Source organism: Orcinus orca, chromosome 12, assembly GCF_937001465.1.
Source record: "Orcinus orca chromosome 12, mOrcOrc1.1, whole genome shotgun sequence".
Classification (NCBI taxonomy): Eukaryota; Metazoa; Chordata; class Mammalia; order Artiodactyla; family Delphinidae; genus Orcinus; species Orcinus orca.
In genome coordinates this window covers 17719942-17746717 of record NC_064570.1, presented here as the reverse complement: position 1 = coordinate 17746717, position 26776 = coordinate 17719942, and the positions used below count along the sequence as shown (strand labels likewise).

The 26776-nt window shown below is 33.6% G+C and overlaps 1 protein-coding gene across 12 annotated transcripts in view; it reads left to right on the top strand.

The window, feature by feature from the left end:
* The window catches only part of STXBP5 (syntaxin binding protein 5), a 166670-nt gene that overhangs the window by 122674 nt on the left and 17220 nt on the right, over window positions 1-26776 (top strand). For all 12 annotated transcript variants that reach the window (XR_004476731.2, XM_004263736.4, XM_033405409.2 and 9 more), the window contains 4 exons: window positions 9500-9550; window positions 14888-15127; window positions 18037-18406; window positions 18714-18879. Coding sequence is in view for 11 of the 12 variants with exons in the window: in XM_004263736.4 (XP_004263784.1) it covers window positions 9500-9550; window positions 14888-15127; window positions 18037-18406; window positions 18714-18879 (827 nt within the window). In the remaining variant the exon portion in view is untranslated. The remainder of the gene's footprint in view (window positions 1-9499; window positions 9551-14887; window positions 15128-18036; window positions 18407-18713; window positions 18880-26776) is intronic.

Sequence of the window (26776 nt, the reverse complement as noted above, 5' to 3'; positions counted from 1 at the left end):
GACCATATGTGCGTCGGTTTATCTCTGGGCTTTCTATCCTGTTCCATTTATCTATATTTCTGTTTTTGTGCCAGTACCATACTGTGTTGATTACTGTAGCTTTGTAGTATAGTCTGAAGTCAGGGCGCCTGATTCCTCCAGCTCCGTTTTTCGTTCTCAAGATTGCTTTGGCTGTTCGGGGTCTTTTGTGTTTCCATACATGTGTGAAATTTTTTGTTCTAGTTCTGTGAAAAATACCAGTGGTAGTTTCATAGGGATTGCATTGAATCTGTGGATTGCTTTGGGTAGTACAGTCATTTTCACAATGTTGATGCTTCCAATCCAAGAACATGGTATATCTCTCCATCTATTTGTATCATCTTTAATTTCTTTCATCAGTGTCTTATAATTTTCTGCATACAGGTCTTTTGTCTCCTTAGGTAGGTTTATTCCTAGATATTTTATTCATTTTGTTGCAGTGGTAAATGGGAGTGTTTTCTTGATTTCACTTTCAGATTTTTCATCATTAGTGTATAGGAATGCCAGAGATTTCTGTGCATTAATTTTGTATCCTGCTACTTTACCAAATTCATTGATTAGTAGTTTTCTTGTCACATCTTTAGGATTCTCTATGTATAGTATCACGTCATCTGCAAACAGTGACAGCTTTACTTCTTCTTTTCCAATTTGGATTCCTTTTACTTCCTTTTCTTCTCTGATTGCTGTGGCTAAAACTTCCAAAACTATGTTGAATAAGAGTGGTGAGAGTGGGCAACCTTGTCTTGTTCCTGATCTTAGTGGAAATGCTTTCAGTTTTTCACCATTGAGGACGATGTTAGCTGTGGGTTTGTCATATATGGCCTTTATTATGTTTAGGAAAGTTCCCTCTGTGCCTACTTTCTGCAGGATTTTTATCATAAATGGGTGTTAAATATTGTCAAAAGCTTTCTCTGCATCTATTGAGATGATCATATGGTTTTTCTCCTTCAATTTGTTAATATGGTTTATCACATTGATTGATTTGCATATATTAAAGAATCCTTGCATTACTGGAATAAACCCCACTTGATCATGGTGTATGAGCCTTTTAATGTGCTGTTGGATTCTGTTTGCTAGTATTTTGTTGAGGATTTTTGCATCTATGTTCATCAGTGATATTGGCCTGTAGTTTTCTTTCTTTGTGACATCCTTGTCTGGTTTTGGTATCAAGGTGATGGTGGCCTCGTAGAATGAGTTTGGGAGTGTTCCTCCCTCTGCTATATTTTGGAAGAGTTTGAGAAGGATAGGTGTTAGCTCTTCTGTAAATTTTTGATAGAATTCGCATGTGAAGCCATCTGGTCCTGGGCCTTTGTTTGTTGGAAGATTTTTAATTACAGTTTCAATTTCAGTGCTTGTGATTGGTCTGTTCATATTTTCTATTTCTTCCTGATTCAGTCTTGGCAGGTTGTGCATTTCTAAGAATTTGTCCATTTCTTCTAAGTTGTCCATTTTATTGGCATAGAGTTGCTTGTAGTAATCTCTCATGATCTTTTGTATTTCTGCAGTGTCAGTTGTTACTTCCCCTTTTTCATTTCTAATTCTATTGATTTGAGTCTTCTCCCTTTTTTTCTTGATGAGTCTGGCTAATGGTTTATCAATTTTGTTTATCTTCTCAAAGAACCAGCTTTTAGTTTTATTGATCTTTGCTATCGTTTCCTTCATTTCTTTTTCATTTATTTCTGATCTGATCTTTATGATTTCTTTCCTTCTTCTAACTTTGGGGGTTTTTTTGTTCTTCTTTCTCTAATTGCTTTAAGTGCAAGGTTAGGTTGTTTATTTGAGATGTTTCCTGTTTCTTAAGATAGGATTGTATTGCTATAAACTTCCCTCTGAGAACTGCTTTAGCTGCATCCCATAGGTTTTGGGTCATCATGTCTCCATTGTCATTTGTTTCTAGGTATTTTTTGATTTTCTCTTTGATTTCTTCAGTGATCACTTCGTTATTAAGTAGTGTATTGTTTAGCCTCCATGTGTTTGTATTTTTTACAGATCTTTTCCTGTAATTGATATCTAGTCTCATAGCGTTGTGGTCGGAAAAGATACTTGATACAATTTCAATTTTCTTAAATTTACGAAGCCTTGATTTGTGACCCAAGATATGGTCTATCCTGGAGAATGTTCCATGAGCACTTGAGAAAAATGTGTATTCTGTTGTTTTTGGGTGGAATGTCCTATGAATATCAATTAAGTCCATCTTGTTTAATGTATCATTTAAAGCTTGTGTTTCCTATTTATTTTCATTTTGGATGATCTGTCCATTGGTGAAAGTGGCGTGTTAAGGTCCCCTACTATGATATGTTACTGTCGATTTCCCCTTTTATGGCTGTTAGTATTTGCCTTATGTATTGAGGTGCTCCTATGTTGGGTGCATAAATATTTACAATTGTTATATCTTCTTCTTGGATCGATCCCTTGATCATTATGTAGTGTCCATCTGTGTCTCTTCTAATAGTCTTTATTTTAAAGTCTATTTTGTCTGATATGAGAATTGCTACTCCAGCTTTCTTTTGGTTTCCATTTGCATGAAATATCGTTTTCCATCCCCTTACTTTCAGTCTGTATGTGTCTCTAGGTCTGAAGTGGGTCTCTTGTAGACAGCAAATATATGGGTCTTGTTTTTGTATCCATTCAGCCAGTCTGTGTCTTTTGGTGGGAGCATTTAGTCAATTTACATTGAAGGTAATTATCGATATGTATATTCCTATTCCCATTTTCTTAATTGTTTTGGGTTCGTTATTGTAGGTCTTTTCCTTCTCTTGTGTTTCTTGCCTAGAGAAGATCCTTTAGCAGTTGTTGTAGAGCTGGTTTGGTGGTGCTGAACTCTCTCAGCTTTTGCTTGTCTGTAAAGATTTTAATTTCTCCATCAAATCTTAATGAGATCCTTGCTGGGTAGAGTAATCTTGGTTGCAGGTTTTTCTCCTTCATCACTTTCAATATGTCCTGCCAGTCCCTTCTGGCTTGCAGAGTTTCTGCTGAAAGATCAGTGGTTAACCTTATGGGGATTCCCTTGTGTGTTAGTTGTTGTTTTTCCCTTGCTGCTTTTAATATGTTTTCTTTGTATTTAATTTTTGACAGTTTGATTAATATGTGTCTTGGTGTATTTCTCCTTGGATTTATCCTGTATGGGACTCTCTGTGCATCCTGGACTTGATTAACTATTTCCTTTCCCATATTAGGGAAGTTTTCAACTATAATCTCTTCAAATATTTTCTCAGTCCCTTTCTTTTTCTCTTCTTCTTCTGGAACCCCTATAATTCGAATGTTGGTGTGTTTAATGTTGTCCCAGAGGTCTCTGAGACTGTCCTCAGTTCTTTTCATTCTTTTGAAAAAAGCGTATTACTTACTCTTAATTGTCAAGAATGAAATTTCAGACAGGTATTTTAAAACCATTATACAAGTAGGGATTCCTCTAAATGAATTCTTTTTTCTTTTTCAGGATGACTAAAATCCGAAGAGTATGGCATATTGTGTACTCAAACTCTAATTCTATTTCTTAGTGTATTTTCTGTCAAATTTCATAATAAAATCTGCTCAGCAAAGTCTGTTCGTTTTATTACCAGTACTTACTGTGTATGCGTCTCTCTATAGAATCATCTTTTTCTTACATTAGAAGGATATGCAGTGATCTTTCTAGAAATAACTTGCTGTTTGCTTCCTAACATAAAGAAAATTAGTCCAAATTAAAGTTACGTTACTGAAATAGTTTTTCGTCAACTATCGTTTGAACAGAACTATTGATGTGGCAATTTATTTTCTGTCATTACTTATTGTATTTATTTGCTAGAGTTGCCATCTGAAAATACTGCAAACTGGGTCACTTAAATAATAGAAATTTACTTTCTCTAGAATAGTTCTAGAGGCTAGAAGTCCAAGATCAAGGCATTGACAGGTTTTTTTTTCTTTCTGAGGCCTCTCTCCTTGGTTTACAGATGGTTGCCTTCTTTCTGTGTCCTCACATAGTCTGTTCTTCTAGGCACGTGCACCCCTAGTGTGTCTGTGTATCCAGATTTCTTCTTCTTGCATGTACCAATCAGATTGGATGAGCACCCACACTTAGTGACTTCATTTCAACTTAATCGCCTCTTTAAAGGTCCTATCTCCAAATAGGTCGTATTCTGAGTTAGTAAGGGTTAAGGCTTCCACGTATGAATTCGGGGGGAATAATTCAGCACGCAGCACTTATTATGTTACGTTTATGTACTACCTTCTATAGGAAATGCTTTGAGATGTTTTTGATTATGGTGATATCCTAGACGTTAAGTTTTATGAGTTTGTGGAAAGTATGTAGAGACAGGAAAAATAATGAAGACAAAAGCTCTAGGAGTTCAAGAATTAAGAGAACTTGTAATAGCCAGATCTTTACCAGACAGGTATTAGTATCTTTTTAAAGTTTCTCCTTCATCTTAGGTAATGGATAAGTGTTTGTATTTCCAAAAGTTGTCCTTTTGATTAATAAGCCTATATTTAATTTGTCCCCTTTTTCTCTCTTTTTCACTTCATGAAGAAATTCAGCTTCTTTCTAAAAATTCTAACAGTTTTTGTTTATTTTCATTCATTGCCATGTTTATTGAACATACACATTAAGTGCTAGACACATGCATAGATACAGTAATTTGCAAAATAAATTCTGTTCCCAAATTCATAGAATTTATATTCTAGGATGGGAGGTAGAAACTGACATTATTAGTTCAAATGACTATTAAAATAGTGTGTGATAGGAGAGTTTCTACTTCTTGGTCCCACTTTCCCCCCCTTGGATTGCTTGCTCTATCCTACAAGCTGATTTTTAGTCTTTTTTTTTTAATTATTCTGATTGCTTTTATTTAATATGCATACATTTCGACATTATCCATGAAAAGAGTTGCATTGTATCTCTGCAGGTGAGAAAAGTGATATTGTCACTTTATTCTAACTATTGAACTGCTCTCGATGTAAACAAAGATCCGTTTGCTTTTTTGGCATCTTCTTCATACTGTCATAATAAGAAGTCATTTCACCTTTTATTGTTGGTACATTAATATAAAAGTCATAGTTCTGTTTTCTTTTAAAAAACCTTCCTTAGAAGAATAAGATGTGGAACACAGTGGGTAGAAAAGCTAAAGGAAAATTTCAAAGCATCTGTTTAATTTCAGAGAAGTGGTAAGAATCTCTATAATTGAGAAACTTTTCTTTGCGAAGAACTAAAAAGCATCAACCGTGAGGGAACTGTCATGTATGGTATAATGGCCCATGCAGTCCCCTTGCCTTAAGATTTACTTCTCTTGAACATCATGCGTCTTTCCTTGGTGTTGAAACTACCATTGCAGACATGATTGTTGTGATTAAGTGTAACTTCATTATTCTTTACAATCAAACGCAGCTCTTTACTGCTTATTCAGTGAGCCAGCTTGATATTCTCATTCTGGTTTATAAGAAGAGAGAGCAAACACTCAGGTTAACAGCCTGCTGAGATCCATCTTTGACTCCAGTTTTCTTCAGACTGAAGAAACTTCTTTACTGTCATTCCCATTGTTTCTGCTGTGGACAAAGGCATAGAGAAAGAGAGCTATTTTATAGTTTCTAGTGACAGAGGATTTCAAAGCAAGGAAGATACTGGGTACCAGGGCAAGAGTTGCAGAATACACAGATAAAGAAGAGAAAAACAGGCAATTTGCCTTCCAAGAACTCATTCAGATCATATGTTTTCAGTTTGAAAACCTCAGTGGAAGCTGAGTAACTTCAAAGCATGAGCAGAAGTTTCTTTTTCACTGTGATGAAATCAGGTGACAAGGTAATTGTGTTGCAAGTGCTTCTGAGACTCCTGAGAAGTAAAAATATGAGCTTCAGAAAATACTGGATAAAGTCTGCAACTGCTTCCTCACAAAATTACAACCAGAGTACAGTTTATAAGCCAGGAGGACTAACTAGAGGTTCTCCAGAAGTGGATCTGCCTCTCCTGGACCTGCCACCAAGGAGGTTGATTAAACAGACCTGAAAACAAGGATATTCCTCTGAAGTAGTCACAAAAACTGAAAGAAACATTTAGCCTAAATTTCAACTTTAGACCTTGGGTTTGGAACTTAGCCTCTCACAGCAGACAACAGTAAAACTAGTCAAAATACATGAGGCTCTTATTGCCAGGCATTGAGCAGTCCAGGACTGTCATCCTCAAGAGAAAGAAAAAACATGAGGTGAAACACAGTTCTCTGCCAGAGAATACTTTTCCTGTTGCAGTGCAGAGTGATTAGAACCCAAGTGGAGTTGCAGTCTCATTAAGCTAAGGAGGAGGAAGTTGGAGTTCTGGGCTTCTAAAGTGACTGGAATTTGTGAGGGAGGGCACTAGAGAAGAAGGAACTGCTTCAAGGGGGATTCCTAGAATCCCTGTGGAGATTCAATGCAGGTCCTTGCCTTAGGGCTGGGCCACATATGAGCTGGTCAAGACTTCAGTAGGCCTACTTAACAACCACCTGCTGTGAGGCTGAGAGCTGGCCAGTGATATCAGATGTCATGCGATGCTGGGAGTAGAAGTAGTGAGACCTTGCTGAGCACCTCATTCATTCTGTTTATATCCCAGCAAGGCCACTCTTGAAGAGTAAGGATCAGTTCTTAGCATAAGAGCCATACCCTAGAACAAAGTTCTAACTGAAATAGACCCACCCTAACAAAGAATAAAACCAAGCTTGTTATCCACCAGTAATTTAACTGCATGGCAGAACAAAACTCAACACCAGTTAAGGTTGATGGTATAATCCAGGCTCCCTTCAACATATTATCTACTATTCAGTCAAAACATATGTCCACATTCAATCAAAAGTTCCTAGACAAGTGAAATAAAAATTCAAAATCATGAGAAAATATGACCCATAATTAAGAATTTAAAAAATCAGTAGAAACAGACTATAAGATGACCTAGATGTTGAAATTAGCAGCCAAGAGTTTTAAAGCAACTGCTATAATATTATATGTTCAGGTACTGAAATGGGAACATGGTCATAGTGAGTGAACAGATGGAGAATATCAGCAGAGAAAATTAAAACTTTATAACAAAGTGAAATACTAGTACTGAAGAGTTCAGTATCTGAAACTATATGATCAGTTCATCAGATGGGTTTAGTATCACTAGATGGAGACTACAGAAGAAAGGGCTATGGAACCTGAAGGCATAAATATAAATTACACAGGAAATGCCAAGGAATTAAATCTTTTCACCCCTCCACCGCTTCCCCATAAAAATATCTTATGAATTACTCAGGTTTATTTCACTTCTTATGTTTAGATATAGAACTTAGTTTTTGAAATGAACTTAAAAAGAGGTTGAGCTTATAGTTGTGCATGCCATTCTATATTTATATCCTAAAAGTTTTTTTCCATTTTCTTGTTTTAGTTAATTGGAATATTACCATAGAATTGGAATAAAGAAATATTGGGTTGTTTACAAAAGTATATTAATAGCTCATCTGTGTAACATTTTACAGTTTATGAAAAAGTCATTTTATTTATTATTCATAAATAATAACGTTTATTAAATCCACACTGTGTGTAAGGTATTATGCCTAATGTTTTGCTTATGTCATCTTATATAATCTTCACAACTATGAAATTGTCATTAATATCTATTCCCATTTTACAGATGAGGAAATTTAAGGTTTAGAGAGGCAAAGTGATTGGCCTAAGGTCACACACCTAGTAGTTGGTTGAATTAGATATAAACTCATATTTGGTCTGATTCCAAATCCAGTCCTAACCACCGTACTTTACACTTCCACATTTTACAAACTAGATGTTGAAGCTTCTTCAAGAAATGTTCGCTGTGGACTTACTGTATCTACGTACTGGGTTTGATGAATTAGTCTTGTTCCCTATCCTGAAGTTGCTTTTAGTCTAGGGACGTTGATGCTGTCTGTGGTCCACATAGCAGCAGCATCAGCATCTCCTGGGAGCCTGTTAGAAGTGCAAGAATCTGATTTCACAAGATACCCAGGTGACTGGTGTGCACATTCAAGATTTATAAGCACTTGATTAAGTTTCAGAATAACTTAATCAAATCAGAGTAGCGGGGTCTAGAGAGGCATCCACATCATCTGATTCTGAAAGAGTATCTTTAGACTGTACCTGACTGATTTTTCTCCTTCAGATATTGTATAGATATTATTTATCAGTCTACGTACATTGTACCTTTGATATTTGGTGAAAACCTCTGAATTCTTTCAAAAGTTTAATATTGCATTTTAAAAAACATTTTGAGAGGGGTATAGTATCTTCTAGGTTTAAGAGAATTGGATATTAAATACAAGAGCAGCCATTTATATGAGATCAACCAACCATAGATTTGGCTATTTTAGTTTTCTATTACTTTTTGTCTTTTAACTGAGATTGATTAAGTCTGTGTGAAAATGGGATAAGACTGATTCATATATTTGACCCATTGTTGTTATTTTTTAAAGGATGCTAATTAGATTAATGAAGCTTAGAAATAAATACTTGATTTCCCCCAACCCTTCCCAGTTTGCCTAATGCCTCTTTCCTAACACTGGATTTGTCATTTTTTTAGATGTGGAAGTTATGTACTATGACTGGATTTCTCTTTGCTTACATGGCGCCCTTATGGACTAGCAGGGTCTGTTCTTTAAATATCTCCTAACAGTCCAAAATTTAACCCAATATACACATTCATGTATTAACAAACAAATGCTTTTTCAAAATTTCACATAGGAAGCACTATTCTGTTACGCATGCACTGCCACTAACATAATAGATATAGTTAAACACCTCCTAACTTTAAATCACTTCCTAGATTCAGGCAATAACTGATTTTCAGGATGGAAAGTGAATTTCAGTAGTTTTTTACCTAGGCTTTTGTATTATTCTAATCCAAAATAGAAGTATCTGTAGTTTATATTTTTGTAAATAATTTTAGACTGAGCATGACTTTGTTTTTTGTTTTTTACTAAAATGTAAATTGAGTTGACATATATGAAGAAATGGATGAGCCAAATATTTTTGTGAAGTAATCAAATACTTCAATTTGATTGTAGATATAGGATGTCCTATATTCAAGAGATTAAGTTAAAAAAGAATGAGCCTAATAGCTGTGAAGACGAGGAGCTGGAAAGATTTTATTGTATCACATACCCAAATTCAGTCTTATGCCTCTATTGTCCTTATCTGCAACACCTTCTTTCTGAGAAATGATTTTGCTTCCTTAGAAAAGCCTAACCCTTTCCTGTGAGCCTAAGAAATAATTAACAGTTAGAATTTAAAAGGCTTTCTTGAAGTGAGAGCTTCAAGCACTCAAAGGTGTTACAATCAAGTAAGTACAAACTTTTTAAAAAGTTGAAAATAAGATTTACTTTCCACCCATAACATTATTAATCATATCTTAATTATCTTAGCATCTAGACTTAGTGAGAAAAATATTCACCCCTATCTTGAAGACCAGTTGGTATGAATAAGCATGAATCAGATATTCTTCAGAACTTTAAAAATGCATTTTATTTTTCAGCAAAAATGTCAAGGAAGTTAAGCTTGCCTACTGACCTAAAGCCTGACTTAGGTAAGTAAAATAAATAAATGAAAATACATAGTAGTTAAACTCTCTTTAATGGGAAGACAAGGAAATCAGGAGATTTAAAATGACCATAGACTAGATTTTCATTGAAAATCAAGTTTAAAATGACTGTTTAAGGATTAATAGCCTTCAGGTTGCTCTCTGTAGATTGTAAAGGATAATTATAATATAACTTTAAGCAAATCAAAATAATATATTTCCTCAGCCCTCTCATACTTTTATCTAAACAAAATTTAGTGTAAGATTAAAATATGTGTGATTTTGGATTAATTTCTATTAACCGTCTGAAAACTTATTTTGAACTTTATTATTTATAAACTTATTTTATGAGAATTTAATATTTTCAAAATAAATGACTAGTTTTCTGTATTACAGTGAATTTCATACCAAGAATCATTATTACTTTTTGACAATAATAAGGTGGAAAATATATCTTTTTCTGTAGCACTCTCTATGCAGCCTATCCATTAGGAAAGCAGAGTGAATATATTCACACATTCCTTCTGCTTTATATCCAGCTCCAAAACAGCTCCCTGATATCCCAGGATAGGGACAAATGACATTTCGATAAAGACAAAAATAAGATTCCATGTAGTAAATAGAAAGCAGGATTTCCATTTTAATTTTAGAATTTCTATTGCCTTTAAGTGGATAAGAAGTATGACTGCATACGGATGATTTCACGCATGTTTGTCTTAGAAACAACTAGATTTTCTCCTTTTTATTTGCTCACCCACCTCATCTTCTCACTGTTAATTCTCTAGATTCCTTGACTATCTTCTTATGCATAATACAGACTTAGGTATTGGTCCATTTCACCTTACTGATTTTAGCATTTCCAAATCATAGTCTTATCTCAGTTATACTGATAGCATGTTATTATGAGTGAGTAGGCATAATATCTTCCACTGTCATCAGTGAAAGGTTCCATTCCTGAACATAGGGAGAACAGTTTAGTAGAACCCTGTAATACCCCTGCTGTTAAGGGAACCAGAAATAAATTCTAGAATGTTGGTTAACGTATGTTTTGAGAAGAGCATAGTTCCCTTCACTATAAAAATGAAAGATGCCATTTGAACCCACATGTATCTGAGGCTACCGTTAAGCATTTTTTTCCCCAACAAGAGGATCCAGAGTTTTCATCAGACTCTCAAAGATGCCCATGATTTTAGTAACACTGAATACTACTACTTAAAATGGTTTTGTGTCTTTTATTACCTAAAAATCTGTTGAGAAAACACATGTAGAAGTACTTTTTAAATTAGTAAAAATAGGATGTCAATTACTTTTTAAAAGAATATTCACACTTATGAATTATTTAAGTAATTTAATCAAAGTGTGTGCTCTGTGCTTTTATAGATCATCTTTATTCAGTTTATCTTTTACTTGTGTGCCCCTGTATCTCAATGCCCTAAGCTAATTATAACTTTGATTAATATATATGTTGAAACAATACCCATGTTGCCTCAATAATTTTCCCTTAAGTCATTGTGCTACTGAACTATTTTTTGACAGAGATTCTTAGCTGGTAAATCTTTTACATTGTCCAGAGAGTCAACGGGGAAAAACAACTATTATCCATAGGCTCAAACTGCCAAATGTTGCTAAAGTAGCTGAGCTGTTGGACTTTTCCTGCAGCTATGGAAGCTTCTGTGAATAGAATTCACTTTTGTTTATAGGGGAATTATGCAACATTGTACTTTCACCATAGCTTCACCCTAGATTCCATGGCCCACAACTCAGGAATCATGGGCGATATTGTTAGACTGCTGATGTCACTTTTCAAGTGTCAAGAACAGGAGGCAAAATATCAAACTGTTATGTATCTTTATGTGAGTAAGTATTTTGTCCTAATTTTTACCCTGACCAAATATACCTCTTGGCACTATGTTTTGATTGGGGGATATAAAATTTTGTTGCATAAGGCTCTATGTGACAGGAGAGTGTGATATACACAGGTGGAATGTTCTAGGCATCCAGAGAATAACAGGAAAGCAATGATTTTATAACATGGTTGTATCACTAGAGCTGGATGGAGGCATTAATGACAATTTTTTTCTGAGTTTAGATCGGCCAGAAAGACCACATGTTCCAGTTTTGTTTTTTTTTTAATCTAAACACTGAACTTTAATGCTCAATAATAATTAAAACACTCCACTCGTATGATATTGGTGATATGACTAATCCCATGTTTATCTGGAGTTGCCTAACAGATGTTTTAGACTTGAACATGGGCACAAATCCAAACTCTTCCATTAACTAGCTTTCTCAGTCATTTAACCTGTCTGAGCCTCTACTTCATTATTTGTTAAATTATGGTGATAATACTTTTCAGGGTTATTATATAGATTCAATAAAATGATAAATGTAAAGTTTATGATAGTATGAAGCACATGGTAGGCCCTACTTAGTGGTAGCTATTTCATTTCTGCTCTTATTAGTAGAATGAAAATGAAAATTTCTATTCCATTTGTTAAGCTTGCCCAATTTCTTATATTTAAGCCACAAAGACCCACAACATCTAACTTGAGAGCAGTCAGTGGTAGTTACAATTCGTGAACTGCTGAAGATTCTAACTTGTTTTCAAACAGTTCTACACAGATAAAATAAGCAACCTAATTCTCTAAGTTCAGAGTTGATTCTGATTCAGTTCATTTTCCCATATGGATCTAGCCATAGGAGTTTCTCTGGCAATCTAATTTTTATAGAGAAGTCATATAATAAAAACACAGTTGTAGTTTATGAATTTTATATAGTTAAATTAGTCTATTAAAATAATGTTTACTTGGCCTGTGAATTAACATTTGAAGTATAGATTGTTGTGAATCACCTATTGTAATTTTAATAGATAACAGTAAAGGTTTTCATACAGCTTAATTTATATTGAAATTTATAATATTAAATTTTCTTGTATCACTGATTTTCATTTTTATCACTAGGTCACAACTGATATATAGGTGAATATGTCTGTTCATCTTGTTATGTGTATGTCTTATCAAAGTAACAAATATTTTTATCATTGGAAAATAAATTTTAAATTTCTGTTTTTTTACTAAAATAACTTTGGGAACATAAAGAGTTAACATTTGGAATCAATATCATATTACAAGCTCATCCAGTAATGAGCTGTTGCTTATAGAAAGTTGTTTTATTTACATTAAGTAGTTCTTTTCTACTGTGTCATAATCTGTAACAGGAAGCACAATCTCAGGCAAAAGAAAAGCATTTTTAGAAACTATAGTTAGAAATAACCCATGCTGTTGTCATAACTAGTGGCTTTATTGTTTTCAGAGGCTAACTGTAATCAAAATTATGTTGTATATAATTATTGTTTGGGAGAATTTTTTTTAACCTATGAATCTAAATTTGATTACAAGAAGCTTTTGGGGGGTATAAGTAGGATTCAATTATGCCTTTTTTATTCAGTAAAATACAACTTAGAAGACTTGAACGTGTTTTTCATTTTTCACAACATTATGAAGTCATTTCTTTCACAATAGCATTGGAAACATGTGATTTGAGGAATGATTTATTAGATGTGAATAGCAGAAACTACTAGAAATTTTAATATATCCCAGTGGTGTAGCAGAAACACATTGCTTCAGATACTTCGAACTGTAGGTCTGTCTTCAGCAAGTATATGTTGAATACCTTCATATGCAAGGCACTATGCCAAATTCTGCAGGGCATCAAAAGGAGAGAGCCCTTGTTCTCAAGAAATTTACAGTCACATTAGAACAAGGCCTAAGACAAGTCAGTCACTACAGAACAAATGTACTATTCATGCCAGGGGGGAGATAAAAAGCTATCAAGTTTCAAAAGAGAAAAACTGTGTATGGTTTTAGGAATCAGGATAAACTTCATGAGGATGACAGTACTTGAGATGGAGAATAAACACCATCTAGATAGGTAGAGAAAAGGCAAGGGCACGAATCAGAAAGAAAATCACAAGCAAAAAAGTAGGTAAGCTCCAGGTACGTTTGGAGAACATTGAGTGGCTCGGTTTATTTCCCACAGTGAACTGAAGCAGGGCAGCACTCTGGCAGATAGGGCCGGGAGGGTAGGTTGAGATATTTTGTGGAGTCTTAAAAACCTAGTAAGAGTATAAGAGGAACTGTTGCGGATTTTTAAGATAGAGGTGATAGAATTAAAACTGTACCTTGTAAATTTTAGTTGAGTTTTGATAGAACAGTGACAGAGTGAAGGTGGGGAGATCTCTTGGGAATTGTAGTCTAGATGAATGGTGATAAAGGCCTGAACATAGGGTGATGGAAGTTGATTAGTAGTGGAAAGAAGGAAACAGAAACATTAGAATAGCGTAGGACTTGGCATCCCATCAGAGACATGTAAGTAAAGTGAAAGGGAAGAACCGAAATTGGGACTTATTTCAAGTATTGTTTTCCTAGGAGAACAGAGGTGTCATTAATATAAATAGTGCCATTAGAAGAATTTAGAGCCTTGGAGAAATGATGTATTTTGATTTTGCCTAGTGAGACATAATAGGAAAACATTTTTTATAAGCGTTTGGAAATGCATTCCAAGAGAAAAGAGGCCAGGGCTTTGAAACAGACTTGAGATTGGCCACAGAGAAGGTAGCTGAAGACAAGAGAGGGTTTATTAGTATAATTTACAAGTATCCCTGTCATTACAGACAGAGCCGGGGTAAAGGGAATATACCTGGCATCAAGTTAAGTATGAGCCAGATACCAGTTGTACAGTTTAATGAAAAACGCCTTAGATGAACGTTAGTTACAGTTAAAATCGCATTTAAAAAAAAATAAAGCTAAATTTTTATGGATTAAGGCTTTCATATGGACAGATTTGAAGGAAAAAAGTCCATCATACAATAAATTTGAAGGTAACATCAGAGTACTTATAAAAGCATTTTTTTTTAATGTAGAAAATTGAAAATACCCACTTTCCTGATTCTATCTACTCATGAATTATATTACCAAAGGAAGAAACAGCACCATGAGAAAGGGTAGTAAGGGCTAAGATTGGAAAAGCAGCCAGGATACTAACAGAGAGCTGCACCAGAACCACAGAGATCATTACATCCAAAAACTCACTGAGCTCACTGGGATGACCTCAGCTCAGTTCTGAGAAGTGTGGATTTGTCCCTCTGTGTTTCAAACACAAGCAAAGGAAAAAATTGTTAGCATAAAAGTAAATTGTTTTTCTTTTCAATTAAAAGAAACTTAAAATTAAATATGCTGTAGATTTTATCTTTTTGCAGATTAACTATTTGGCAAAACTTATACCAAGCAAAAAACATGATATTTTATAACTTGAGCAATCTCACAACGTTTTAAATCGTTTCAGATGTAAAAGATAATTCCTTCAGCCGATCACGGAGTTCAAGTGTAACCAGCATTGATAAAGAATCCCGAGAAGCAATCTCTGCTCTTCATTTCTGTGAAACTTTTACTCGAAAGGCAGATTCAGCCCCCTCCCCATGCTTGTGGGTTGGTACTACATTGGGAACAGTGCTTGTCATTGCACTGAACCTTCCCCCAGGAGGAGAGCAAAGACTTCTTCAGCCAGTAATTGTGTCTCCAAGTGGTATGTATGCTCTGGTGCTATACTTCTTTTGAAGGTTTGCTTTAGTATAATTTAATAGAAGCCTTTGCTTTTCATTTTTGAATCAATCTAAGTCTAAATGGGGATAGTTATAGTCTTATGTTTTTAATTGAAGGAATACATGGAATAAGATTCCAGAATATCATTTACTTATACAGCCATTCAGGTTTTATATTTTTTTAATCCTAGAATCATGTCTAAAATGATTACTACAAAAGAAAATGAGAAAAACAAACAAACAAAAAAAAACACTTGTTCTACTGCATTCTAGGATACCTCAGAATAGTATGTTCTATAAGCAAAAGGATGGTACATATTTAGAGAAAAAACAGAAAAGTGTATTTTTAAACATTATACACTTGGCTATTTTTAATCTCTATGTGTGAAGTCTTAAAATACATTAATTTTCTTCTTTGAAGAATTAGAAAAGGTGATTTAATAAAAAAATATTAAGAAGAAAAAATCTACAGTCTTCCTATATTGAAAATGAGATTGAATTTTATCACATGTATGTGGAATCTGATAGGTCTTGAAATAATTGAGAATTCTGGTTTCCGTTACTAATCTATGCTGATCTAGATAGAAAAAAACAAAAACATGGTTTTGCTTACTAGTGTATTTCTTGTTTATATAGTACATTTTAACAATACTTAGAATTTAGAATTAAAATGTAATTATGATTTCTAGTTCTACCATTTCTGAACTACCTTTACATTAAAGGAACAGTTTGATTTATTCATTCAGCTCAGTAATTTACTATATACTACATACCTAGTTGTTAGAAAAAGTTACATAATGATGAATTTCTTAACCAATCTCATTTCTTATTAGTAAACAAGTATATGTATTGGAAAAAAAAAACTAGAAAGATGAAAATCAAAATGTTGATAGTAATTATCACTGAATAGTGGGATTGGGGGTAATTTTTATTCTTTTTACTGATATGTAGTTTCTAAATTTTCTACAACAGACAGTTTGTGATAAGAAAATGTTTCCAATAAATAAAAAAGAGAGAGGGATTAAATATAAATAATCTACTATTAACTATATTAAAAAATACTTAAGATTTTTCCAACTGGCAATAAAGTCAAATTAGCTGTAAATCTACTTTGATATGAAATAATTTTCATGTGTAAGAAAGAACCTTTGGGTTTCTTTTCAACGTTGGAATCTTTGAGGTTTGTTTTTAATAGGATGCCTATTTTAAAATATAACAATGACATTTATATTATATTATCTCTATTGGAACTATGAGGAGAAGAGAGGTGTTTTCCAAGCAGGTGGGTTTCCATGCCTAAGAGCCTGAAATGGTCTATTTTGTCCACAACTGTTTTTTGTTGTGGTTTTTTTTTTTTTTTGCCTTCAAGAGGAGAACTCAACAATTACCACTACCCTGCTGGAAAACATACTATAATCCTGCCAACTATAGGACAAGCATATATTTAAATATTGGTACATTTTTAGAAAATCTACTTACTGGAATTACTATATCTCATATATGTTCATATGGACTATAAACCATTCCCAAATTAGCAAACCGTTTAAAATAATTAAATTGTCTACTTTCCAAACCTGGACAATAGACTAACGCCAGATGTAGCAAGTGAATTGCAGGATGCCCAGTTAAATTTGGACTTTAGATAGCATATTTTTTAATATAAATATGTCCCGTCTTTCTCTTTGGAAAAATAATGCAGAATTTGGGACACACTTATACTAAAAAAAGTATTGATTGTATATCTGAAATTCAGATTTAACTGGGCATCCTTTATTTTATCTGGCTACCCTGCAATAGACAAAATATATAAATGTGAAGAGGAAAGGAAAATTTTGTCTTCTAAGAAAAATTTTGACAGAACACTGGGATCTCTTCCTCTTAGAAACAAAAGAATACAATATATGGATAATTTTTTGCAAACTATAAAATATAAGTATAAAGTAATAAAATATGAAAAAAATCCTCTAAAATAAAAACTGAAATGCTAAATCGGTTCTATACCCTCCCTTCTATTGCTTTCCAAATCCTTAATAGTATCATTTAGCTTACTTAGAAATGAGCATGTATCATATTTACCTATTCAAAGATATGGACGAAAGGGAGTCCCATTAATTAAAGTAAATCAAGAAATATAACTACTAATTTAAGACTGTAAGTTGACCAAAGCAATGTCTGGAGTGTATTTGACCTTTACTGGTAAATAGTTTTTTTGAAGTAATGTTTAGAAATATGTGGAAACTTTTTTTTCTCATTGACCCTGTAGATCAGTTCTGTCCATTAAAAATGCAGTGTGAGCCACATATAGTATTCTAAATTTTCTAGTAGCTGTTTTTAAAAAAGTAAAAAAATTAAAAAAGTGAAATTAATTTTAGTAACATATCTCATTTAGCCCAGTCTATCCAAAATACTATCATTTTAGCATGTAATCAGTATTTTTATATTATTGTGGTATTTTCTTATAATTTTTTCTTTGTACTAAGCCTTCAAATCCAGCATGTATTTCACTCTTACAACATGCCACAATTTGGACCAGCCACACTTCAAGTGGCTAGTGGCTGCCATATTGGACCGTGCAGCTCTAGATGCCATCTGCTTACTCTCATACTCAATGGTAGTACACTTGCCAGGTATGAGGCCTAGTTCCACACATCCTAGCGTTTATCTGTTTGGTAGCAATTATAGTAGCACTTATTTATTTGGTAGCACTTACTGATATCTTTTTCCAGATTCAAATATCATGCTTGAAGTTTGAATCCTATCAGTGAGCCAGTGTACAATTTCGGTTCAGTATACATTCTACATATTTTTGAGTGTCTAGTATGTGTCAGAGTTGGAATAAACATATTTACTGTGGGATTAAAATATTTTTTATTTACTAAAATTACAATTTTAGGTACTATATTGAGGTTAAAAGGGGCAGTCCTGAGAATGGCATTCCTGGATTCCACAGGCTGCTTAATGCCACCCGCATATGAATCCTGGAAAGAACACAATGTTCCTGAAGAGAAGGATGAAAAGGAGAAATTGAAAAAACGAAGACCTGTCTCTGTATCTCCCTCCTCTTCTCAGGAAATTAGTGAAAACCAGTATGCAGTGATATGTTCTGAAAAGCAAGCAAAAGTAATCTCACTGCCAACTCAGAACTGTGCTTATAAGCAAAACATTACAGAGACCTCATTTGTTCTTCGTGGAGATATTGTATCATTGAGTAACAGTATCTGCCTTGCCTGCTTCTGTGCCAATGGACACATTATGACTTTTAGGTAAGAGTTAGATTTTTTCTTTTTTTAAACACAGATATAACATTTCCTCCCTCAACACATAATGTTGCAGAATTATATTCAGTTTGAAAGAAAGGCTTTTATTTGTTTACAGTCTTATACACTGAGAATTTATTTTCATTCAGTTCATAGTGAACAAGTATGTGAGGAAAACAAATCAGTTTTATCTCCCACTCAGGTGCACTAAATCATAAGGTTTATAAGTTCCCTGCTATTTTTACCTCCTCTAGTATTTGTTCAAGACTAAAACCTACCTGTTTATTAACAAGTTTTTAATTTTTTTCTCAAGTTTGCCAAGTTTAAGACCTCTATTGGATGTGTATTACTTGCCCCTTACCAATATGCGGATAGCCAGAACGTTCTGCTTCACCAACAATGGACAAGCATTATATCTTGTTTCACCTACAGAAATCCAGAGACTCACTTACAGTCAAGAGACCTGTGAAAATCTTCAGGTAAATAACAATAATATTACTATAATTTCTTCAGAGGTGAAATATTTTCTAAGGTCCCTTATATTGTCCATCCCTTATACTCACAGCAGTGAACAAATAGGCCTACGTGAGAAAACTCAAAGCCTTTCTTGAGAGTTTGAGAGCACATGTTTTGAGATTGGTGATAAAGTGTCTTCATCAAACTCTTGTTATAAGAGGGACTCCATCTCCTTGATCCATATTTTTTCTCTCCAGTGATGTCAAAGAAATACAAAATACTACATACATTTTATACCCACTTTCCACATAAAATAAGTATCTATTATACAGAAACAAAAAAATCCTTTTTAAAGACCTACATTAATGTGAAGATAATTGTATCTCTTTTAGAGTAAATGTGTCATTCCTTCTCATACTCTGTAGTCATGAGGATGTATATGCATTATAAGAAAAAATAAGATTTGATAGGTTTCCTCTGAATATTTTTGTTCATCTATTTGTGAGAGATTACAAATTCTTTAAATACAAAACTATATCTTTTTTAAATATCGAGTGCTTTATTTGCTTGCATATATATTAGAAATTATCGGTTTAGCGTCAACTTTTAAAATAAAAGTGCTCTTAAAATGTTGTAGCTAAAATGTTAATCGATATTTGATATTTAGAGGAAACCGTTATTTAAGGGAACTTCATAATGAAAGCTTTTGCAATTTATCAGCCGTATTTTCCTGGTTTATAAAATTGAATTTGTGGCTTATTTTTAGAACATGAGCTTTAGAGTCAAGAAGACTGAATTTAAGTCCTAGCCATGCTAGTTACACAATTATGTGACGTTAGACAGGTTTCTGTGTCTGAGCTTCATTATCTTTAAAATGAGGATAGAAGTAACATCTAATGTCATAGGGCCTGATGTAAATTAAAGGAGATAATACACGTAAAGTGCTTATTATTAGCACAGTGCTTAGTACTGAATATATGTTCAGTGTCAGATGTTTGTGTTATTTCATTAAGGTAGACTATACTAGAAACATACTCTTAAATGATATCATTATAAATCTTGAGAGTGAAACAAAATTACATATCTGATATATTAAATTCCCATTTACATTTGGGTGGATGTGTTTTTTTAAAGATACCTAAATTTCTGAATTAAAATTATGCTTTTTATGGGAAAGGTAAAATTTTCCTTAGTGTTTTCTTTCATTAGTAAAATGTTACTCTATTAAGAAATAATATGGACAATTGAATATATTCTTAATTCATTTCAGTCTGAAATGTGGTCTTAATTCAACTACTCAAAATTCTAAACTTCATCACTTTTCTGGAATCAATTTATTCTATCCTTGGATCAGTGTTTTATTATTTTAGTAAAAATCAATAGCAGCTACAGCAACTTTACCTATTTATGTTTAAATGAACTGGTCACTTAATAGTACACTCAATTTATGTTGATAACTATCTGCTATATGCCTTCATGATATGGTAAGTGAGAAATGAACTCTGTTCAAGGACCTTGTGATAGAATGTTTTCTTTGGGCAATATTGGCATTTTATTTACCTCTGTATTTTCAGTGCCTAAAAATAATGCCTTGTTAAAAACCTGTTGACTAACGAACTCTGTGGTTTCCAGAGAACCCTATTACATTGTGCATTTATTTAACTTTAACGAAAAAAAAATTAGGAAGATATTTATAAACATTAATGGAATTTTTAGCCAAGATGGAATAATAGGAACCAGATTAACCCTCCTGCCTGAAACAACAAAGCATACACAAACATGAAATAATAGTTTTCAAGATCCTAGACATCAGGCAGTGAAATGAAAGTAATCCCTGAGAGACAGGAAGCAAAAGAGGTGCCCCAGCATTCATGCCTTGATAGAGTTTCCAGAACGTTGCAGAGAGAGAACACTAGAGATCTGCAAAGGGTGCAAGAGTACTCCGTAGAGTTCTGTTCAGCATATACGTATGGATAAACTCTCTGGCCAGAGAAAGAACCATCTGAAAGGAATAGAGGATTAGAGGGAAACACGCCTTTTCCCAACAGCCAGATGGGAAAAACTTATAATTCATTTATGAGTGTTTTAGTTTCCTAAGGCTGCTGTAACAAATCACCACAAACTTGGTGTCCAAAAACAACATAAATTTATTCTCTTACACTTCTGAAAATTAGAGGTCTGAAATAAGTTTCACTAAGCCAAAATCTAGAGAAGAATCTGTTCTTTGCCTCTTCCCTCTTCTTGTAGCTGCCAGCATCCCTTGGCTAGGGGCCGCATTACTCCACTCTCTGCCTCCGAGGTCACATTGCCACCTCCTCTTGTGTGTGTCCAATCTCCCTCTGCCTCTCTTTTTAAAAAGACACTTGTAATTGGATTTAGGACTAATCCAGATGATTCAAGATAATTTGCTCGTGGCAAAATACTTCATTACATCTACACAGACCCTTTTTTCCTTACAAGGTAACATTTATAGTTTCCAGGGATTAGGACCTGATGCCTTTAGATGACCATTTTTCAGCAGACTTCAATGGGAAATTGGGTAAAGTACTCAGGAAGGTCTTGGCTCATTAGGGAGGAATACTTAGCCTTAAACTGAGCACTGTTCCAGAGTTGCCTAACAAATCATGAAAGCAAGACCCAAAAGGGTCAGAATGTTTCCTAGTATCCCAGAATGAAGCTCAAGATGACTCACAGTAAATTAAAAATATTCAACACCCAACAAAATAAAAATCATAATGTCTGGCATCCTGTCAAATGACCAAGCATGCAAAAAGATAGGGCAGCATGACCCATAATGAGAAGACTAATCAATCAATAGAAACCAAGTCATAACTGACACAGACACTAAAATTAGCGCAGAAAGACATTAAAGCAATTATAACTGTATTTCATGTGTTTAAAAAGTTAAGTAGGAATATAGAAGATATAGAGGCCAAAGTTGAACTTCTAGAGATGAAAATCCACAGTGTTAGAGTTGAAAAATATACTGGATGGAATTAACAACAGATTAGACATTACAGAAGAAAAGATTAGGTAACTTGAAAGCACAGCAATAGAAAAAAACAATTGAGCATTTATACTTGGAAAATTTATAGCACTGAAACACCTATATTATAAAACAGTATATTAGAAAAGTTCTCATCAAACCAGTGACTTCAGCTTCTACCTTAAGAAACAGAAAAAGAAGAGCAAGTTAAACCCAAAGTAAACAGAAGAAAGAAAATAGTAAATATCCAAGTGGAAATCAATGAAATAGAAAACAGGGAAGCAATAGAAAAACATCAATGAAACCAAAAGCTTGAGCTATAAAACCAGTAAAATTGGTCTCAAGCCAGACTGATTATGAAGAGAGAAGTGACTTACCAATATCAAGAATGAGAGAAGTGACTACTGTAGATTCTACAAATGTTAAAATGGATAATAAGGAAATATTATGAACAACTTTAGGCCAATAAATTTAAAAACCTGGATGAAATGGGCAAATTCCTTGTGAGACACATATTACCAAAGCTCACTCAAGAAAAAATAAATAACCCGAAGAGTACTATAGGGAAATTGAAGTTAGAAACCTTGGACAAAGAAACTTCTGGGCCCATGTGTCATCACTGGTGAATTCTATCAACATTTCAGGAAGAAATAGTACCAGTTCTATACAAAACTCTTCCAAAAATTAAAGTGGGGAAATGCTTCCCAACTTGTTAATGGTAGGTTCATAGAATATGGTACCAAAACCAGACAAAGATTTTAAAGTAAAGAAAATTGCTTATAGACCAATATACTTCACAAATATAGATGTTAAAATTCTAAAGGAAATTTTAGCAAATTGAATCCAGCGGTATATCAGAAGGATAATTCTGGTCATGATAATTCATCATGACCAAGTAGGATTTATCCCGGGAACATGGAGTTGACTTCACATTTGTAAATCGGTCCATGGAATTCACCATATTAGTAAACTAAAAAAATAGGAAGCAGTTGACAAAATCTAACATCCATTCCTGATTTAAAAATAGTCAAACAAGGAATAAGTGGGAACTTAAAGGGCATCTAGGGAAAATCTACACCTAACGTAATACTCACTGTTGAGATACTGAATTCTTTTTTCCTTAAAATCGGAAGCTAGAAAGGGATGTTCGCTCTCAACACTTCTATTCAGTGTTGTATTTAAGGTTCTAGCCAGTGCATTCAGGCAAGAAAAAGAAAGAAAAGTCATGTCGATCGGAAGGGAAAAAATAAGCCTGTTGTTATTCACAGGTGACACGATCATCTATGTAGGAAATCCAATGAAATCTACTTCTAAACACTACTAGAATTTGACAAGGATGCAGGGTATGAGATCAATATGGGGAAGAAATTTATTTCTTTACTAGCAATGGACATTTGGAAATGAAAATTTTTAAAACACCACTTATAATAGGAACGAAAAATATGAAATACTTTGGGATAAATCTGACAAAAAATATGAACGACTTCTACATTGAAATTCACAAAATATTGAAAGAAACTGTTAATAACCTGAATAAATTGAAATATGTTCTTGGGTCACAAAACTCAATATTAGGATATTGATTCTCCCAAAATTGACCTATAGATTCAAGGCAATCCAAAACAAAATCCAAGTGGGATTTTTTTTTTTTGTAGGAATTGACAAGTTTACTTGAAAATTCATGGAAATGTATGGGAGTAGGCAGAATAGCAGAAAAACTCAAAAAAGAATAAAGTTGAAGGGCTAACACTACCTGATTTTAAGAACTATTATAAAGCTACAGTGATCAAAAGAGCATGATATTGGCATCAAATTAGATAAATAAATCAATGGAACAGAGTAGAGAGTCTAGAAGTAAACCCACACATACCTGGACAACTGATTATTTTTGTTTCTTGAAGTATAGTTGATGTATAATATTATGTAAGTTATAAGTGTACAATATAGTGATTCACAATTTTTAAAGGTTATATTCCACTTATAGTTATTATAAAATATTAGCTATATTCTGTGTGTTGTACAGTATATCCTTTTAGCTTATTTTATACGTTATAGTTTGTACCTCTTAATCCCCTATCCCTATGTTGCCCCTGTCCCCTTCCATCTCCCCACTGGTAACCACTGGTTTGCTCTCTATATCTGTGAGTCTGCTTTTTTGTTATATTCACTAGTATGTTGTGTTTTTTAGATTCCACATATAAATGATATCATACAGTATTTGTCTTTGCCTGACTTATTTCACTTAGCATAATGCCTTCCAGGTCCATCCATGTTGCTGCAAATGGCAAAATTCCATTCTTTTTTATGGCTGAGTAGTATTCCTGTGTGTGTGTGTGTGTGTGTGTGTGTGTGTGTGTGTGTGTGTGTGTTGCATCTTCTTTATCCATTCATCTGTTGATGGACACTGAGGTTGCTTCCATATCTTGGCTGTTGTAAATAATGCTGCTGTGCATGTATCTTTTCAAATTAGTGTTTTTTATTTTTATAAAAAACATATGTAATATGTAACCAGGAGTGGAATTACTGGGTCATATGATAGGTCTATTTTTAGTTTTTTGAGAAACCTCCATACTGCTTTCCACCATGGCTGTACCAATTTACATTCCCACCAGCATTCCTAGTGTACAGGAGCTCCTTTTTCTCCACATGGGCAACTGATTTTGACAAAGACAATGCAATGGAGAAAGAATTGCCTTTTCAACAAATTATGCCAGAAAATTGGATGTTAAAATGCAAAAAAAAAAAAATGAGATTTGATCCATGCCTCTCACTATATACAAAAATTGATGGATCAAAATGGATCATAGACCTACATGTAAATCCTAATACTGTAACACTTCTAGAGGGAACCTAAGAGAAGATCTTTGTTAACTTGAGTTGGGCAAAGATTTCTTAGCTATGACACCATAAAAGAACAAATTGATAATTTCAACATCAACAAAATTTAAAACTTCTGCTCTTCAAAAGACACTTAAGAAATAAAAAGATAATCCATAGACTGGAAGAAAATCTTGGCAATGTGTCTGATAAAGGATCTGTATCTAGAATATGTAAAGGACTCTTAAAGCTCAATAGAAAGAAGACAGACAACTCAGTAAAAACATGGGCAAAATATTTGGACAAATGCTTCACCATGAAGAGATGCTTGACATCATTAGTCATTAGAGAACTGCAAAGTAAAACCACAATGAGATATTGTTAAACACTTACTAGAAAGGCTAAAATTAAAAAGAATACCATGCTAAGTTTTGACAAGGATGTAGAGAATCTAGAACTCTAATACACTTCTGATAGGAATGAAAAAACAAAAACAATACAACCACTTTGGAAAACAGCTTAGCAGTTTTGTAAAAAGTCAAACATCAATGAACGAAAGACATAGTCATTCTACTCCTAGTTTTTTAACCCAAGAGAGAAGTAAATTTATATTCATAGCTGTTTTATTTGTACTAGTCAGAAACTGGAAGTTACCCAAGTGTCCATCAACAGATGAATGCATGATCAAATTATAGTATATCCATACAGTAGAATACAACTCAGCAATAAAAAAGAGTGAAATGTTGGTAACATTCAGTATCATGGATGAATCTCAGAACAGTTATGCTGAGTGAAATAAGCCAAGCAAAGAAGTGTACACATTGTATGATTCTATTTACATAAAACTAAAGAAAATACAAATTAATCTGTGGTGAGAGAAAGCAGATTGGCAGTTACTTAGAGATAGGAGGTCGAGAAGGGGGTTGAGAGAAGGTCTTACAGAGAGGCACAAGGAAATGCAAGTGATGGATATTCACTTTCTTGATGGTGGTCGTGATTTTACGGGCATATGTGTATGTCAAAACTTGGCAATTTTTACACTTTAAGTAAATGCAGTTTATTATGTCAATTACCTCAATAAAACTATTTTTAAAAATTAATGGATTTCAGGACTTTTTATTAGCATTAAAGTGCAGTTAGTCAAAAGTATATGTTTATGGATCGAAATACTTAAATTTCTTTCTACAGCATTATTCTAACCATATCTTGAGTGAAAACACAAGGAAAATTTACAAGTTGTCTTTCAAATTGATGACTTGATTTATCTGTGAAACTTAAATAAAACTTACCATAATCATAAAGAGGTGGAACATACCGATTAATTCAGTTTAAACAATTAAGTTAATAACTGTTCTAAGCACCTCAAGATTGTAACTTATAAACAAAACTCCATGTGTTCACTGTAAAAAATCGATGACAGTTGAACTGTTTAGGTTCTCTTGAATATATTATGCAGCAATACTGAAATTTATTACTGTGCTTATCTTGGAAGATATTTATGTAGTCTCAATATTCTTATAACAGAGAGTTTTCTTAATCAAAGTTATTAAAATCAGTGATTATTTGATGTAATAAAAAGAGTTTAGTTATTATAAATAATACTGCTGTGAATATTGGTGTTTTCATTTTCTTCAGATATATACTGAAGAAAGTGGAATTTTGGATCATACGGTAGTTCTGTTTTTAGTTTTTTGAAGAACTTCCATACTGTTTTCCATAGTGGCTGCACCAATTCACATTCCCACCAAGAGTGCACTATGGTTTCCTCTCCTCCACACCCTTACCATCATTCGTTATTTATAGGCTTTTTGATGATAGCCATTCTGACAGCAACCAAGATATGGAAGCAACCTAAGTGTCCCATCAGCAGGTGAATGGATAAAGAAGATGTGATAGATAGATAGATAGATAGATACATGCATACATACATACACACATACATACACACACACACATACAATGGAGTACTACTTAAACATAAAAAAGAATGAAATTTTTCCAGTTGCAACAACACATATGGACCTGGAGGGTATTGTGCTAAGTGAAATAAGTCAGACAGAGAAAAACATACTGTACATTATCACTTATGTGTGAAATCTAAAAAATAAAACAAATGA